This window comes from Pholcus phalangioides, unplaced genomic scaffold (genome assembly GCF_987345545.1).
Source record: "Pholcus phalangioides strain wild (caught in Gottingen) unplaced genomic scaffold, Ppha-v1.0 ptg000039l_1, whole genome shotgun sequence".
NCBI classification, from domain to species: domain Eukaryota; kingdom Metazoa; phylum Arthropoda; class Arachnida; order Araneae; family Pholcidae; genus Pholcus; species Pholcus phalangioides.
The window spans coordinates 4,964,491-4,982,049 of NW_028301625.1; the positions used below are offsets into that span (position 1 = coordinate 4,964,491).

Genomic DNA, 17,559 nt, shown 5'->3' on the forward strand with positions numbered 1-17,559 from the left:
GAAGAGGTACAGACCCCAGGCGGCAGTAAATTTTCATTTCTAGTTGCTGCCCTAAGGGTGCCACAAAAGCAGAGAAACTAATTAATTTCGAACAAGATTGAGATTTTGCTCTATTTCCATAAAGTAAGCCCAGAGCCGTCTCAACAGCATCATAGGCTCCCCCCTCCCCGGAAAAACAAATTTTTCTGAGGCCCCCTAGCTATATATAGGCCCTCTACCATACAATTTGTGTACTCGCTCTCTCCAAAATGTTAATCAGATCAAATTGTTACGAGGCCTTCCGGTACTCGAGGCTCCCGAGTCGTGTCATGACAGACAATAGGAAAAATGATTCGTCTGAATCCCCCACCCCCTAAAAATATCTGCTTACCAATTTGCATGCTTATACTAGAAAATTGTAAACAAATTTAATTGTCATGGGGGGGGCACCAAAATCACTTGAGTGCTTAGGGCCTTCATATGGGTTAATCTGGCCCTGCTTCCAGCTGATCAGGTAGGGGTTTCCAGTCATGCATGATTGTGTTTCTGTTTTGTTTTGTGCTTCCTACCTCCCCTAAAAGTTTGTACATTGAGTTTTGAATCACCCTGTATATGTTTTATTTACTGTTATCTTACTCCATTTTTCACTCGAATCATATTTTGTTGCAGTTGGTTGAAATTGTAATGAAGCTGGCTCCTTTCTGCATCTGGCAGAGTGTTGAATGTATATGGTGGTTGATTTTCAGAAAGCTGGTACCCTTGATTAGTTCTGTCCGAACCACTTTGCTAGAATAAAGCCAAATATTCTTGTATAATAAATAAAAATGAAGGACTATCATTAAAAATACAAGAACGTTCAGAACATTATATTATTTTATCAAATTTTTCGACGACTGAAAAATAGCATGATAAAAAAAGGAAAACATAGAACGCTAAGGCCAGAATTACATTATAAAAGTTTCATAAAATATTTTTAAAAAAACTTGAAAAAAACAATTAATAAACCTATTGGTTACATTTGCTCGAATGTAATCGATACGCTTATTGGTTGCATTTTTCAAGTTTTATAAATGAACTTTCTAAAACTTTTATAGTGTAATCCCGGCCTAAGGAAAGATATCAAGAAAATTATCTAAGAGAGAGAGAGAGAGAGAGAGGCCGGGATTACACAATAAAAGTTTAATAAAAGTGCTTTTATAAAAGTTGAAAAATGTAATCTATAAGAATGTCGTTTACATTAGAGCGAATGTAATCAATAGGCTTATTGGTTGTTTTTTTTCAAGTTTTGTAAAAGAGCTTTTACCATAATTTTATAGTGTACTCCCGGCCTAAGGAAAGAAACGCTATCGGGAATACTGAAGACGAATATGATAGCAGAGACTGTGTTTGATATCATTCTTTATAGGAGATTGTAAAGCAAATTACTACAGCCCGGATTATATGCACTAAAAAGTGGCAAAATATGCACTAAAAAGTGGCAAAATATGCACTAAAAAGTGGCAAAATATGCACTTAAAAATATGCAAATATGCACTTAAAAATGCAAAAATAAGCACTAAATAATTATTATTACTTAAATAATAATAATTATTAAATATATATAAATAAATATACTTAATTAAATAATTATTACTTAAAATATCAAAATGTGCAGTTGAAATACCAAAATGTGCACATGAAATACCAAAATGTGCACTTGAAATGCCAAAATATGCATTAAACACTCCAGAATATGCACTAGAAATCTTGAAAAAGTCAAATTCTGAAATATGTATAAAAAATTAGAAAATATGCATTAAAAAATCACCATGCAAAAAAAAGCAGATGTGTTTTTAAAATGCATATTTTTTATTTCTTAGTACATATGTATTCATTTACAAAAAAATGTCCCCTCATATATATATACACTGCTGGCCACCCAAATTGCAACACCAAGAAAGACAAGAGATATCGCAACAATATTTATTTTGTAGATAACATGTTGACCAAGCATCAAATGATTAAATTTATAGACTTCTGTGAAGTGTGGTTCCTGCTAAAATCAGTAGCCAGAGTAGCCGCCATTGTTGGAGATCACCGCTGCCACACGCCTCGGCATTGATTCAAAGAGACTTTGGATGTGTTCTTGGGGTACAGCAGACCAAGCAGCTTCCACGCGTTGCCAAAGTTGATCTGGTGTGGCAGCTGGGGATGTAATCTGGGTCAATCGTTGAGCAACCATGGACCACATGTTTTCTATCGGCGAAAGATCCGGAGAGCGAGCTGGCCAGGGAAGCAATTCAATCTGGCGATTGACGAAGAACCTTTGGACAATGCGTGCCACGTGTGGTCGCGCATTATCCTGTTGAAATATGGCTGTGGGCAAGCCCTGAAGGTAAGGAAGGACAACTGGCTCCAACACCTCGGAGATGTAGCGCTGGCTTTTTAAAGTACCGGCAATGCGTACTAGAGGAGTGCGAGAGTGATATCCAATACCGCCCCATACCATAATACCCGGTGCAGGACCAGTGTGGCGGTGCATAACGCAGCTGTTCAGCATCCTCTCTCCACGGTGTCTCCAGACTCGAATCCGACCATCGTGGTGTTGCAGACAGAAGCGTGACTCGTCAGTAAAGACAATTTCATTCCATTGTGCCGTCCACATCCTTCTTTCATTGCACCATTGGCGGCGGAGACGTCTGTGGTTCTGCGTCAAGGGTAGACGAAGCAATGGACGTCTTGCGGACAGACCACTCTGCTGTAAACGGCGTCGAATGGTACGCGCAGACACTGGATGATGCGGTACAGACTGAATGTGCTGTGCTATGGTTCGTGATGTGGCTGAGCGATCCGTCACTGCCATACGCACAATACGCCTGTCATCACGTGAAGTGGTGCACTGAGGTGGATGCGATCGAACACGTCGGTCCGTCGTACCCTCCTGCATCCAACGATCACATATCCGCATTACAGTTGTTTGGTTTCGTCCAACACGACTACCGATTTCCCTGAAAGATAATCCACAATCTCGGTAGGCCACTATCCTTCCTCTGTGGAACTCGGATACTTGATCAAAAGATGATCGCTGTTTTCTACGAGGCATAATTGATCGTTTTTTTTGAAAAAACCACAAGAAAAACACAATTTCCGTACTTCAAATCGTCGAAATCTCCAAGCCTTAAATAGCGCTTTGAAGTGGCGCACGTGATGTGCGTCTGCGCTGAAATTCTAATCATTTGCATATCTCACCTCCGCTAATGCATGTTGTAAATTTCATATTATTTGCATGCTTCCTTCAGGGTGTTGCATTTACGGTGGCCAGCAGTGTATATACCGCATATGAAAATAACTTATTCAGGCATTTTTTAATTTTCAGTTTGTTGCAGTTGCTCAATAATGAAAATACCAATAACAAAAGAATTTCGACACTATTTCTAAAAAAAATGTAACACTTTGAGATATCTCTAAAAATAGCCTTACAATAAAACGGTTAATATTCGTAAAATAATTTATAAATATGTATTAATTTACCAAATTTCACCTGCGGGGAAAAAAAAACAATGTTATGAAAATATTATGAACAACATTTATTTGAAAAATTGTAAAAAAAATTGAGTGAGCTTAAATACACCTTCAAAAATATGCACTTATCCTGAAAATTCTTTGATTTTATGCATTTATATGTATTAATGCTAAGAAAGGCCAAAATATGCATTTGCATATTTTATCTGGGCTCTACACATTACAAAAAAAAAGTTTTAAAAAATTTACCTGGTGCATGTTTCTGTAGCTGGCATTTGAAGATGAATATGCTATTCCCGGAACATTTTGTCGATGCTGCTCCAACACAAGTTGATCAAATGATCTAAAAATAATACGTAAAATATAATTGTTAAACTGCAAAATAACGAAATTTTAGTGAAAGAAATTTCACAGTTTCACAGCAATTTTATACTTTATGTCTTTTTAATGGTATTTGTTTATGTATACACATAATTATTTTATTGCCCTCAAACAAAGAAACTTGAAATAACGTAAGTTGTGTGACGAAAGGGAGGGAGATGATGATTTTTCTGACACATTTTTTTCTAAAAGTAATTTTTCTACAGAAATCCTAATACTAAAATTTCCATCATGATCTCACTTTCTCTATATAGCAGTGAAACGTTTGCGCTAAACGCGATGTCATTGAGCACATATTCTGTCACTTATCGTCATTTCTATCGCGAATTGTAAAAAAAGGGATGGCTGATTCCACAAATCAGAAAAGGGAGGACATATATTTCGTGTATGGTGTTGTGGATAGGAATGCATTGAGATCCCAAAGACTGTGGCGTAGAGTGTTTTCCCTACACAAGACGCGTACCAGATACAAAAACATTTGAGCGATTGCACCAGCGTCAATGGCGCCCGAGCGGAGCAGTTGTAAAATGCTCATCTTCCCCGATAAAGGTTGTCGTCAAGGCTCAGGGGGTTCCAATCCAGGGAAGAACATCAGAAATAAGTTCTTTACCTACCGAGCCTGGGGCGACCACCGATAGATGATGCCTTTATTCCCCCTAACTTTCCTGGTTGGAAATTGCCGTATGGCGATATATGACCGGAGTTGGTGAGTGGTAAGGAAGTGCGAAACGGGTCCCTTTTCAGCGGCATGCCATATACAGGGCATGCAAGGAGTCTGAGGGTACCTCAACTGTTCAAAGGTTTCTCGATCTGGGGCCATACGTCTTGTTGGAAAACACTCCACGGTACAGTCTTTGAGCTCCGGAAGCATTCATGTCCACCATTTCGTGATTCCAGCCATCCCTTCTGAAATTCACGATAGAAATGACGTAAGTGACAAAACACCAGCATTAATTCCTGTCTATAATTGGAATGATCTTTTAGCTCTTCCGTATACGGTACTCGAGCGCCGGTATTGAGAAGGAATTAAAATTAAGCGAAAGTTTTAATTTTCAACTTGGGCTGTTGTTTTGCCCCAACACTCGCCTCACACTTTTTTTTCAACTCAGTCCCACACAAGGCTAATAATATCGGAACATTTCTCCATCGGAGAAAAGGGATTGTACACCTAAAATTGCTCAACAACAACAGTCCGAAATTGTTTGCGGCCGTTTTTTGTTTGTTGTTTATTGTTTTTTTATTCAAGCCCTATAGATTACAGAATAAAACTTATTAACTGATCCGATCAAACAACTTTGAATGGTACATTGAGAAACGGTCAGTTTAGGTCGGTGTATATTCTTTCTTAGGACACGTGTTACTTTGGAAATAATGCCATTATTAAAATAACTTTATTCTGCCTGTTACACTGCCGAGGACATCTATTAACCGAAACTATGGAAAATATAAAAATCGCAACAAGGCAGACAAGAGAAAAGGAACAAAGTGACGTCACCAAAAGCAACGATGCGAACGATCCATTGTCTTTCCTTTTTCTTCTCTTAAGGAAGCAAATGCAACATACATACACTGTAGCTGACTCATTACATGCATACATATATAAGCTTTCTTTGTGAAAAATAAAAAATGACAACACACGAAGAAACGCAACTCGCACGCCATTCCAAAGTCCTCTTCTTCCCTTATCTACTTTCTCTGAGACATAATATGAACAAAACCTTCTCTTATACATATTTCGAGCAATCAAGGCTCTAGTGAGAGCCCCCCCCCCCCCCACAATGTCTGATATATGTGGCATTAACATGGTTAATAATTTTTCGGTCCAATGTACAGTAAAACCTGCCCCTAAGTGGAACCTACGGTTCCATTAAAATCTGTCAGAGTTATAGAAGTGTCCAAGATATACAGGAACAAAGAAATATTTTACGGCATTTCATTAAAAAGGTTTTAACTAGTAGAGAATATGACAAAAACTAACTATACTTACAAGTATAAACCTTTTGAATAGATGTTAGAAAATAAATTGAGTACAAAATACTTCTTAAATTAATTACAATATCTTCAAATTAAGAAATTTAAATGAAGTAATTAAATATGTCCATTAAATTAATCAATAATTTCTTTTTCAACGGTCGACTCCACTAACTTTCGTTTACGCATAGTGCAAAGTTAAAATTTATTTTCACACTTGCAGGAAGTCTACAATGATACTTCACATACGGAAACTATTGATCTAAACAGTTTGAGGACTGAATAACAGTTTGAAATGCAGAGAGAAAAAAAAGCCCAAGAAATAAAGGGATTTACAGGTGCAAGAAAAACACCATAATCTGACTGCTACACCTTATTTAGTAGGTCAACAATGAAGTTGTTTCAATAAATCTGTTTTTAAATCTTCCTGACAGCAGCGCCGTCTTAAGAGCATCATGGCCCCCGGGGCCAAGTGATTTTTCTGAGGTCCTACCTGGCATCGGTATTCTCGAAAATTCTCCAAAATTCCATCCCGTGCTCATTTATGTGAGGCCCCTCCCCATTCTCTTGTGGTCCATGCGTTAAGACAACACCAGCTATAGCACACATCTACTATAGCTGGTGTTGGTTAAGACTGCACTGCCTAAGAGGTGGGGGAAACCAACCCTCCCAACAACATTTTCATATACAGTGTTAAGTATTCAACTCTTAAGCAGATAATCAGCAGACAATGAACTACACCTGTCCAAGTTAAGGGAACCCACAGGGTATCCTATGTCCAAGATAGAAAGGTGTCCAAGATATAGGGCAGTGGTTCCCAACGTGGGCAATGAAATATTCCAGGGAGGCGGTTGAGGCATAGGATATAACATAGGATCCTACGGGTTAAATTGCGATGGGAGAAAAAAATTTCTGAAGAGGGTGGCGATAGGAAAGAAAAAGGTTGGGTAACTATGATATAGAGTATTGTGGATATGCTTTGATATAGGATTAAAAGGGGGGGGGGGGTTCTTTTCAAAAAACTGTCTAATATAGGAAGGTGTCCAAAGTGACAGGCTATACTGCATATCTGAATATGCATGGCAAATACATGGTCAAAAAACTTCACACCAGTCTTTTATTTTCTCAATTTTTTTTTTAAATATTAAAAAAAAAATACATCTTTTAGTGCCATTTCATTACAAAAAATGCGGCTATATAATTGCAATACTTTTTTTTATCTAGAAAAAGTTGATTCTTTGAGAGCTGCTGAAATTTTACTTGCTCAGAGATCTATAAAATCCCAACGCATTGAGGGAATAAGAAGCAAAACTGGGGGTAACAACTATTCAACTTTGCTTAGCAAGTTTTTATCTGTCTATAGATAACAGTAAAATAAAAGAAAAATGTATGTTTTACCCTTAAAATTGGCCATAGTAACAAATTAAAAAAATTAACTCAAATTAATTAAATTTCTGCGTTGATGTGTGTATTTTTTTCAATTGAAAATATGCTAGCAGTAGCAATATCTCTCTCTTCAAGAGCTTTGGAGCCGCTCTTGTCAGACCACCCTTGTGGGGGGGGGGGGCATGCATAGACATATTATATTGTTATCTTTAATCTGGAGACATGGACATGCTCAGTAAGACCCATGGTTTTATATTTTTACAGGAAACCAAAATAATTTTTTTACAGTGGCCTCTACTCTAAAAGAAAAACTGAGGTCGGGATTACATTATAAAAGTTTTATAATAGTTCTTTTATAAAACTTTAAAAATGCACCCGATAAGCTTATTAGTTGCATTCAAGCAAATGCAGTCGATAAAGTTATTGGTTGCATTTATGAAGTTTTATAATACTTTTATAGTGTAACACCGGCCTAAGGAAAAGTTATGGTTCAAAAATTAAAAATACACTCATGTCCATAAATTAAGGATAATGCCAGCTCCGGCAAATAAAGGTTCAGAAACAAAACAAACGTTACTTATTCATGAAGCCCATTTATTAAACAAAAGATAAAGAACAAAAACGATGGTGTATGTATGATACCATTCATAAAAACTACGATTTTTGCTCCCTGGAGCAATTGTAAAAAATATCTCCTTTACAAAAACTTACTATTACATGGTTGGTAATGGTTAATACATTGTATGTCTCCCATGCGATGAAATACAGTCCGTACAACGCCTAGGCATGCTGAGTATCAAATTATCGATCTGATCTTGGGAAAGATCACTCCACTCAGCAAGCAATGCTCTCCGAAGTTCCGGTACACATGTAGGAGGTGGTTGACGGGCTGCAACTCGTCGGCCAAGCATGTCCCACACATGCTCTATCGGATTCAAGTCAGGGGAGAATTCTGGCCATTCCATACGGGTTATATCCTCAGATTCAAGGCATTCGTTTACGATGTTTGCTCGGTGAGGACGGGCGTTGTCATCCATAAACACAAATTCTGCGCCCATGGCACCCCTAAACAAACGTACATGTTGTTCCAGAATGATGTCCCGATAAATTTGGGCTTTCATGGTTTGAACATGCAGATCTGTTCTGGAACCCAGTATAATTCCACCCCAAACGAGCAATGCTGCACCACCGTAACGGTGTCGTTCAATGATGTTGTCTTGGTGGTAACGGGTACCTGGCGTTCTCCATATGAAAGTCTGACGTGAATCAGACTGCAAGCTAAACCTGGACTCGTCGGAAAGCATCACACAAGCCCACTGTGACAATGTCCACATTGCATGTTCTCTACTCCAGGCTAATCGCTGCCGACAGTGAGTTGCCGTGAGCGGAACACATCTGACAGGCCTGCGAGCATATAGACCAATATCTCCCAAATGTCTGTACACGGTTTGCCTTGAAACTGTGGTACCCGTGGCTGCAGATAGCTGACGAGACAGGTCGGATGCTGTGCTCCGTCTGCTTCTTTTGGCAGTTACTGCCAAATATCGGTCTTCATTCGGCGTTGTAACTCGGGGGCGACCTGTACTGTAACGTCTACTGACATTTCCGTTATCTTGGAATCGTTGCCAAAGCCTAGAGATGACACTTTGGGCAATTCCAAGTTCCTCGGATACTTCCATCTGAGTACGCCCACATTCCAGGCGGCCGATAATTCTACCACGTAAAAAAATCATCCACATGTGTCCTCTGTGTCATAACTATTCGCTTATGGCACTGAGCGCCTTACAGAACTCTTGTGAACAATTTTACTTCTTTGCCACAATTCCTTATATAGCCCCCTCTTACACTCTCGTCATTGTGACGTACTATCGGCATCATCTGGTGGCTTCCTGAAATTTGCATATCATTCTTGCAGATGTGTGATAATTCTACAGGTGAAATTTTTACTTTAGATTTCGATTTCCGTGTGATTCTGAATTATCCTTAATTTATGGACATGAGTGTATATAGGATCGATCGCTGAGCTCAAGTAGGGCCTAAAATTAAATTGAATACACCTCTATATGCAATTTTCAGATGCTTTTCAAAGTTTCTTTTTCTGTCAGCGACTTCAGATCTATTTGTTTTTAAACTTATAATGAATGATAGTAATTTAATAAAAAGTTATTTCATTGAAATGCCAGAAAGCCAGCACACGTATTTAAATCGAATTACGAAACTCTTTTTTAGAACTATTTCCGTGTGCTCGGTTGGAACCATCTCCAAAGCTAGGGAAGAGAGCTTTGCAAACACTTCTACTAGTCGCTACCATTCACTACTCCTTTGCGAAATGGGGTTTTCATCACTTTTGCTTGTGAAAACAGTCACCACAAACCACTTGAATGTAGGTGATGATATGCAGCTAGACTTTTTGAAGAAAGAATCTCAATTTCAAAATTTCATTTATTATGAAAAAACGAGTTAATCACTAAAAGTCGACGTATACAGTAATTTTACGTTTGTTGCATTGCTACCCGTGTGCATTTTTTTTCAATAAATCAATTTTGCAATTTAGAGGGTCAATATTTTAAGTTTGAAATTTTTATAACAATTAATTATTGGATAATTAATTAAGTTAATTACAACTATCTGAATTTTCACGCCAGTGACTATATGCCACTGCCTGTATCAAGCATAGGTAAAGTGTGAAGGAGAAATAATGAGGGGAGAAAAGTTATCTATCAACAATCGGTATCAGCAGGAAAGTGGGAGGGAGAGGGATCCAGTGCAATTCGGACATAGATAACAAGAGTGAAGCAGTGCAATTCGGTAGCCACGCCTACCTTAAAGTGCAACTGACCCATCTCCTTTTTTTTTTGCATTTTAGTCTCGTTAACATGAAGCCCCTCTATGCACCTACCTTACTTGATAAGTAGATACAGTAATATTATAGAACAAAAATTTAAAAAGCTAATTTTTCGGAGCCTCTAGGGTAAATCTCTGACTCATCCCTTGTGTGAAAGGGGCGTCTGCCAGGGCCGTAACTAGGCTGGGGCAACGAGCTGAATGAGGCCTCACAAATAATGTACATTTATTTTGCATAATTTTTGTTCTCTTTTAAAGCACACCCCCCAAGAAAATGTATGCCACGGAGCCCCGAGGAGGCACGCTACGACCCTGGCGTCTGCATATGTAGTTACAGTGGGGCCGCAAAACAGCTTCTGTACCGAACCACAAAATGATTAGGTTCGGCCCTACATGCATCGAATTAGTTTCGTACGCCAGAAAGAAACCCCCGATCAAGCTAATAAGCAGCTGCTGCATATGGCTTCGATAAAGTTTGGATTTGTTATCAATATTTGATAAAATCAATATCATTAATTAAACGTCACTCCTAGACCGGACGTTCGCAAGTGCAAAGGATGCAGCCTTACCGAGTTTTTCCAGCTTTGAGGCACGAATGCCAGCCGGTCTCCCGTTTGAAAAAGTCTCTCCGCAGAGAGGAAGCAGACATACAACACGATACTGACATAACATGAAAAAATTCAAGCATTTCCATTTTTACTGCAGAAAAATGGAAGACAGATGGCAGCACGAACACGAAACAAGAGCAACTCGATAACATAAATACGTTAGGGCCACACATACACTCAGAACGCTCGTTCCGGCATGTGCTGATTCGTTAGAAATTCCGTAGAGGAATGTGTACGAGGTGCATGTGCGATTAAATAGTAGTAGCCTTACCAAATGGCAAAATGTTAGAGGCCATGAAATGGAATTAAAATACCCTATATCCGGGGTGCACTGCCTTTTCAGTTTGCGGGCCAGTTTGCTATAATTCTGCCGGTCGCGGGAAAGAAATTTGTATATATGGGGTGACTATTTATGACCTTTAATTTTACGGGACATTCCAGTAATTTTCGTCGTCCCAACTTTTCATAAAATGTCCCCCCCCCCTATTTTCAACGAGGCTTTTTTGAATTTTTAAAAACAAAAATATTAAGTTTATTTTCACGACATAAATCGATGCTTCTGATAATTTCTTTTTTTGGCTGTAACTGGCAACTTTACTTGCCTTTGGCAATTTCTTCTGGCTGTAACTGGCAACTTAACTCGCCTCTGATAATTTGTTCGACTGAAATTGACGATTTTAATAACCCCAGACAATTTTTTTGGCTGTAATTGGCAACTTCTCTTGCTTCTCACAATTTCTTTGTCTGTAATTGGTAAACGTCACTTACTTGCCTCTGACATTTTTTACGGTGGTAGTTGGTGACTTTTTACTTGCCTTAGACAATTTCTTTTGGCTGTAATTGAAAACTTTACTTGCACTTGAAAATTTTTTGCGATAATTGGCGATATCCAGTATGGATCCCGATTTCCCGTATTTTGGTGAAAAAAATATGGTCAGCCTAGGCGTTTATCGTACAGTGCACTGTTTCAAGTTGGGCAACATCATCCCTTGGTGGGCGATAAAAGCTACGAGTATAACATAGGATCCTATGGGTTCGCTTGAGTCGGGGAGCGATGAGAGAAAAAAAAATTCTGAAGAAGGGGGCGATGGAACAAAAAGTTAGGGAAACTATGGTATAATTTGTATTGACACTTTTTTCTACTGGAACACTTTTCTGATAGAATCTTTTGGACCACATTTAGGCCGCGGGCCGGAGGTTGTGCAAATCTGTCCTATATTAAAAAAGTGTCCGGACATACCAGATGAAATGTATAAAATAAAATATTACAATTACTTGAAGCAGTGGTTCCTGTGAATGGATCATGAATGCCGAAACATCTGAATGGTCTGGACATTTTCGCGTTACTTAACACTGTTCCTGTACTATGTAGTGGGCCCGGACCTTCTGTGACAAATAGTTTCCGTGGTGAAGGACAAATGTCCGAAAATTCTTTTGAAATACAGTCAATCCCACTTTGAACGTTTTCCCGCTTTCAACTCTAACTACAGTAATTCTCATTTAAGATTTCCCGTTTGAAGCGTTTTCCCGCCTACAACGTTTTACGTTGTCCATTTTTCGAAAAACGTTATAAGCGGAATCCACTGTATTGTCAAGAAACTGACTAAAAGTATTTCCAGAAGATTGCAGAGTATAATTGTAACGGAGTAAGGTAGTCCTATACACCACACATTAATCTTTGAATAAAATCAAAATGTTGTCCGGTTACTAGAGTGTTCGAAGATTTGTTTTACACAATCGACTACGAATTAAATTTCAACTTTAACAGGTTGAAAAAGCCCCAACTTTAAATTCTATGAAGTTATATACTCTTATCGAAGCTCAGTCCTCTAAAGGTAACTTTCAATTACAAAAAAAAAGAAGTTCCTCAAATGTTGTCACACACACATCATACATAGAAACAATTTACGTAAAAAAAAATTCTGGAAAAGTTACGAAATCTAGGTTTTTTTTTAATCTGGGTCTTGGTATACAGGGAGTCCCATAAATTAATAAATAGTTTAAATATTCATAAAAACTGAAGGAATTGATATATTTGAATGAGGTTTGCGAGAAAGTTATTCTCACCAAAGAGGGGGTTTTTTTTTTATTTACAGGGGGAAAATTAGTCCAAATTGTTGTCACTAGAGGGCGCTGGAAAGAAGTGATTGGACCTTGGCCTATCTTCAATTTTCTCTGCGTCCGAATTCGTAAAGCTTCAGCCGGCGATTCGTGACCGAGATAAACAACTTCACCAATAGTGCTTTATAAACAAATGTCAACATTACAATGAAAACCAAATGTAAGCGCCGGTAACAGGGAAATTGAGGAATGAGCTGCTAATCATACACCCTGCATTTTATAGGACTCCCGATTTGCATATTTCCAGTGATTTGCTTCGTGCAGCACTCTCTATTTTTATTGTACCAAAAAAAAAATCCTCCTTTGTGAGAATAACGTTTTCGCAAACCACATTCAAATGTACCAATTCCTTAAATTTTTATAAATTTTTAAACTATTTACGAATTTAGGGGACACCCTGTATTTATTTTAAAAAATCTGCATGCAATGACATGTGAAACAAACAAAAAACAATATCGAACGACGCCTTTCTTACAAGACCATCTAAAATATGACGATACTTATCATGCTGAACGATTTTTTACAGTGAAAGTATTTTCGTCAACGTCATTTCCTTATAAAATGTCGATATTGACAGAATTGATAAGAAAAGACGATAATTACATGACAGAAACAACGAAGATATACATGATAAGCAACATAAAATGGAATGGGCTAAAAAACGGTGCTGAGAGATTTTTTCCAATGTCTGATGTGAAAAGTGGAGAAGTTTGATATTGCTCAATAACCTACAGTAGTAGTCTCTTTTCTGTTACGAATCACGAGCACCATCATCCATCATCAATAGAAGAGCACCCATCCGGCAATTTGACACATTGTCAACTCAAAATGAGCATAATGAATATGTACTCGCTAAATATCCTGACTGGGGGACTCCATCAGGACTAGAATAAGGCCTGTCTGTAATGTTGTAATTATGCGTTAATAAGACGAATTCATAAGTATGACATACCTACGAGTAGATTGGTAGAATTTCAACTGATTATCAATTAAGTGATCAACTTAAGTAACCTGCGACACGTTTTCAAATCAATGAAGTGGCCAAAAGGTTAAAGGTTGAGCACCCTTGCTCTACCTGATGCTAATAAAAATATGCTGCAATGCACGTTTACATATACACATCTGTCATTTTACAATCCTTTCCTGTCTACATGGATTTAAATAGGGCGGTATCACCCTGAAAATCTAACCCTTCGATCTGTTCCCAATGAGATATGTACCGGCTATTGTATTCTAACCACGAGTAGTTATTGCACGTACTATTTGATTTATTTATTCTCACATTTGGCATCTCAAGCATATTATCAGTGGTACAATCGTAATACAGGAGGATCAACCTACTTGCGTCCAACGATCGGATTACGCCCCGAATACATCACCATTACACTGCGAACCTTATTTTTCCTATAAAAGTACTTTCCTGACATAAAAAAGGGGACTCCTACAAAACATTTCTAAAGGTCTGTGGTTTCATAGCTCGTGAGGAACCGAATGAGAAACCTTCGTATATATAGTCTTGTTAACCACAAACACGTGAATCACGAGTCTAAATATTTATACATTACAAACATACATTTTAAATGAGAAAAATACGTATTCAAAAGTGGGAAAACACAAGTATAAAAAAATAATTCCAACTATTTTAGTAGCCTCTGACCTGGCAGAATTCCCTGGCAACTGGGTGGTGAGGAACGTGCAAAGAGGAGTTGGAGGCCCCGTCGAAACAACCGGCTGTTGTTGATAAGCATCTAGTGACACCCTGTCTGTAAATAGCAAAAAAATTCATATATAAAGATGAGATATTAGTGTAAATTACGGAAGTAATTTCTAATACATTTGAAGTTCTGAAAAGATCAAAATCAAAATTTGAGAGTATTTTCAATGTATGCCGTATATATCTGATTTATGCATAGAACTTTTATCTCTTATTTTGAAAATTTATTCGCTTTGAACATCGATAAAGGCTAATTATACTAATAAACAAGTCCAAAAATGATGATTATGAATATCACTGTTGAAGATCATAGCCGTCTCAATGTCTGGCTTCTAGTCCGCAAATTATCAAACCCATTTGCTCACCAATAATGTGTTAAGCGAGATAACTCGATGCGATGGATATTTTATATTTCACAATAAAAAAAAATTTTCATTTCGTTTTTTTTTTAATTCTATGTAGATAATATGACAAGTGTCAGATAACAGATGAGATGGCTATTCCAATTGCTTTTAAAATATACCTCCATCCTAATATGTGTACATTCATCCGTCTTAACAAAATCCAGAATTTTCTCCAACTCCCAACCCCATCTCGTCTGAAATCACCACAAAATTTGTTAATCGCGACAGTACCCAATTGTCCGGGGAAAATATGTTGTAAAAATTTTGTACGTTTTTTTTGACACAAAATAAAGTGTTCTGGACGAAGCTGGACTGGAAGATATCTCGGCAACGGGATAAGTCCAGTGGCAAAGTTCTGGCGTTCATTCATTCAGCCGTCTTAATCTTAATGTCATCATGGGACACCCTGTGTAAAGAAGTGAACTAGGGGTCTATAATATTCGAGTTTGGATGTCCAAAATACCATATAAGAAATAAGACGTTGACCATTTTCTAAAAATATGATCAAATTCTCCAATTCCTCAAAACTTTCAGAAAATAATGCAGTAAGCGTTCACATTCAGGCCACAGAATGAACAAAAGCCCGATCTACATAATGTATCTGCAGCAATAATGTATGTAATGTTTTAATAATGTATTTAGGATTTAGATTAGCATTAGGATTTTTTTTCATTTAAATATACCAACGAAAGTCATCTTTTGGTGTTACACGTATTGTAGCCAGAATAACAAGAAATATAACATAGGATATACAACCGTTCAAAAGATCAACTACTAACTAAAAAAAATCACTATAACCAACAAATGCATAAAAGTTCCAAGTTTTTAAAAAAATAAATTTATAATGACAAGTAATATTCAAGTACAATATATACATCATATGGATCTGTTTGATAATATAGTCGACAAATTGACATTTTTCTAACATGGCAATGGGCCTACCTACTAGAAGCATTGCCCTCACAAGGGTCACGCTGATAGGGCTCCAGCCCAGAGCCGATTGACCTTTTTCGACTGTTTTACACTAAAAAATTTACAAGAAAATCTCTCTCATTATAGGAGGCTACATAAAAGTAGAGCCCCACCAAAAATCTTGGCCTAGTGGTCCACTTCATGACTCAGAGAGGGTAGTGGTAGATAAGTCATTTTCTCTACTTTGCCTTAACTAAATTATTAAACGATGAAATCTACCGCAGTAATGTTTGAATGTCTTACGGCCGTATATTCACCAACACAGTTTAAACTACAATCGCAGGTGAAAGAATTGAAGATTGAAACAGATTTTGGTTAAATTGAGGATTTTAACCAATCCGTGTCGATCTCCAATCCTTTAACCTGCGATTGTAGGTTAAACTCTGTCGGTGAATACGGCCGATAATGTTCCTTTCGGCACTCAGTGGGTACAATTTTCAAAGTAAGAAAACTTAATTAGGAATTTTAATCAATCATGATCAATCTAGGATTCATGTCCAAGATAGATATTTATTTTCATTCATTTACCTTTTGATGATCATTTCCAGATTCCATAGACATGGCGATCAGAATTGACTGCTTTATAATCAAATCAAAAATAGTCATATTATTCGAAAAACAGTGAACGCATATTGTGAAAATATATTTCATGACACCGAAAAAGTCTAAACTGGCGGTTCCCAAACACTTTTAGTCGTGGATCTCCCCCCCCCCCCCCGGAAATCTTGATGTCTGTCAATGTTTTCGAACAATGGAGGACATTCTATCCAGTACTGGTGATGCAATAGCAATGCCATCTACTGGACTGCACACGAAGTAAAAAAACGTTTCATACTACTATCGAGAGATGACACCACAAGTACAACTTTTTGTGAAATCATAACAATATTAGTTCTTCAGTCTACCAACGTTGTAGTGGTGCTTTTGCGCGCAAATTTAACTGAAACTTTTCTTTATAAAGTACGGTAATTTATTTATACTATTTATTTAAACTTAGCATTAAATTTTTTTTATAATTCTGCAATTGGGCCATGGACCCCCAATATAAAGTGGCTGTGGACCCCTGGGGGGTCCAGGCACCCCTAATTGGAGCCACTGATCTAAACCATAGTTTTCATAAAGTTTTTGTTCTACATCGCCCCCTTCTTCAAAATTTTTTTTCTCTCATCGCCCCCAACTCAAGCGAACCCATAGGGGATCCTATGTTATACCCGTAGTTTCGACTCGCCTGGACCAACAATTCCATCGCCCCCAGGAGGCGATATTGCCCACTTTAGAAAAAACTGATCTAAACAATGGTAAAAGCGCCGCTGTGTGAATTTTGTTCTCTACTGTGTTTGTGACTGTCTTGCAATAGGAAAGCAAGAAATCTTTGATCATGCCGATTTTTTTGGACTAAATGTGTTTATCCTGCGATAGTCGCGTCGAACGTCTACGAACGTCACTTCATGTGATTTGAAATTTCAGTGGAAAAAACACCTTAGCAAACTGCGATTCTTTTGGCATCCCTGGAATAAACAACAACTTATATACAGTTTGGTGTGTTTAATGTTGAAATTTCGAATCACCCGAAGTGATGTCATAAGCTTTCGACACATTCATCTCAAAGTTACATCCCCTTGACGAAATTAGCTATTACGGCTATATTCCGATCATTCTATATTCATACATTGAAATG

The 17,559-nt window shown here is 37.7% G+C and overlaps 1 protein-coding gene across 1 annotated transcript in view; it reads right to left on the bottom strand.

Annotated features, from left to right (window-relative positions):
* The window catches only part of LOC149065478 (uncharacterized), a 140,629-nt gene that overhangs the window by 79,043 nt on the left and 44,027 nt on the right, over positions 1-17,559 (bottom strand). The window contains exons 4-6 of the mRNA XM_089253951.1: positions 14,449-14,554; positions 3,730-3,823; positions 616-765 (exon numbers count right to left, since the gene is read on the bottom strand). Of these exons, the coding sequence (XP_089110077.1) occupies positions 616-765; positions 3,730-3,823; positions 14,449-14,554 (350 nt within the window). The remainder of the gene's footprint in view (positions 1-615; positions 766-3,729; positions 3,824-14,448; positions 14,555-17,559) is intronic.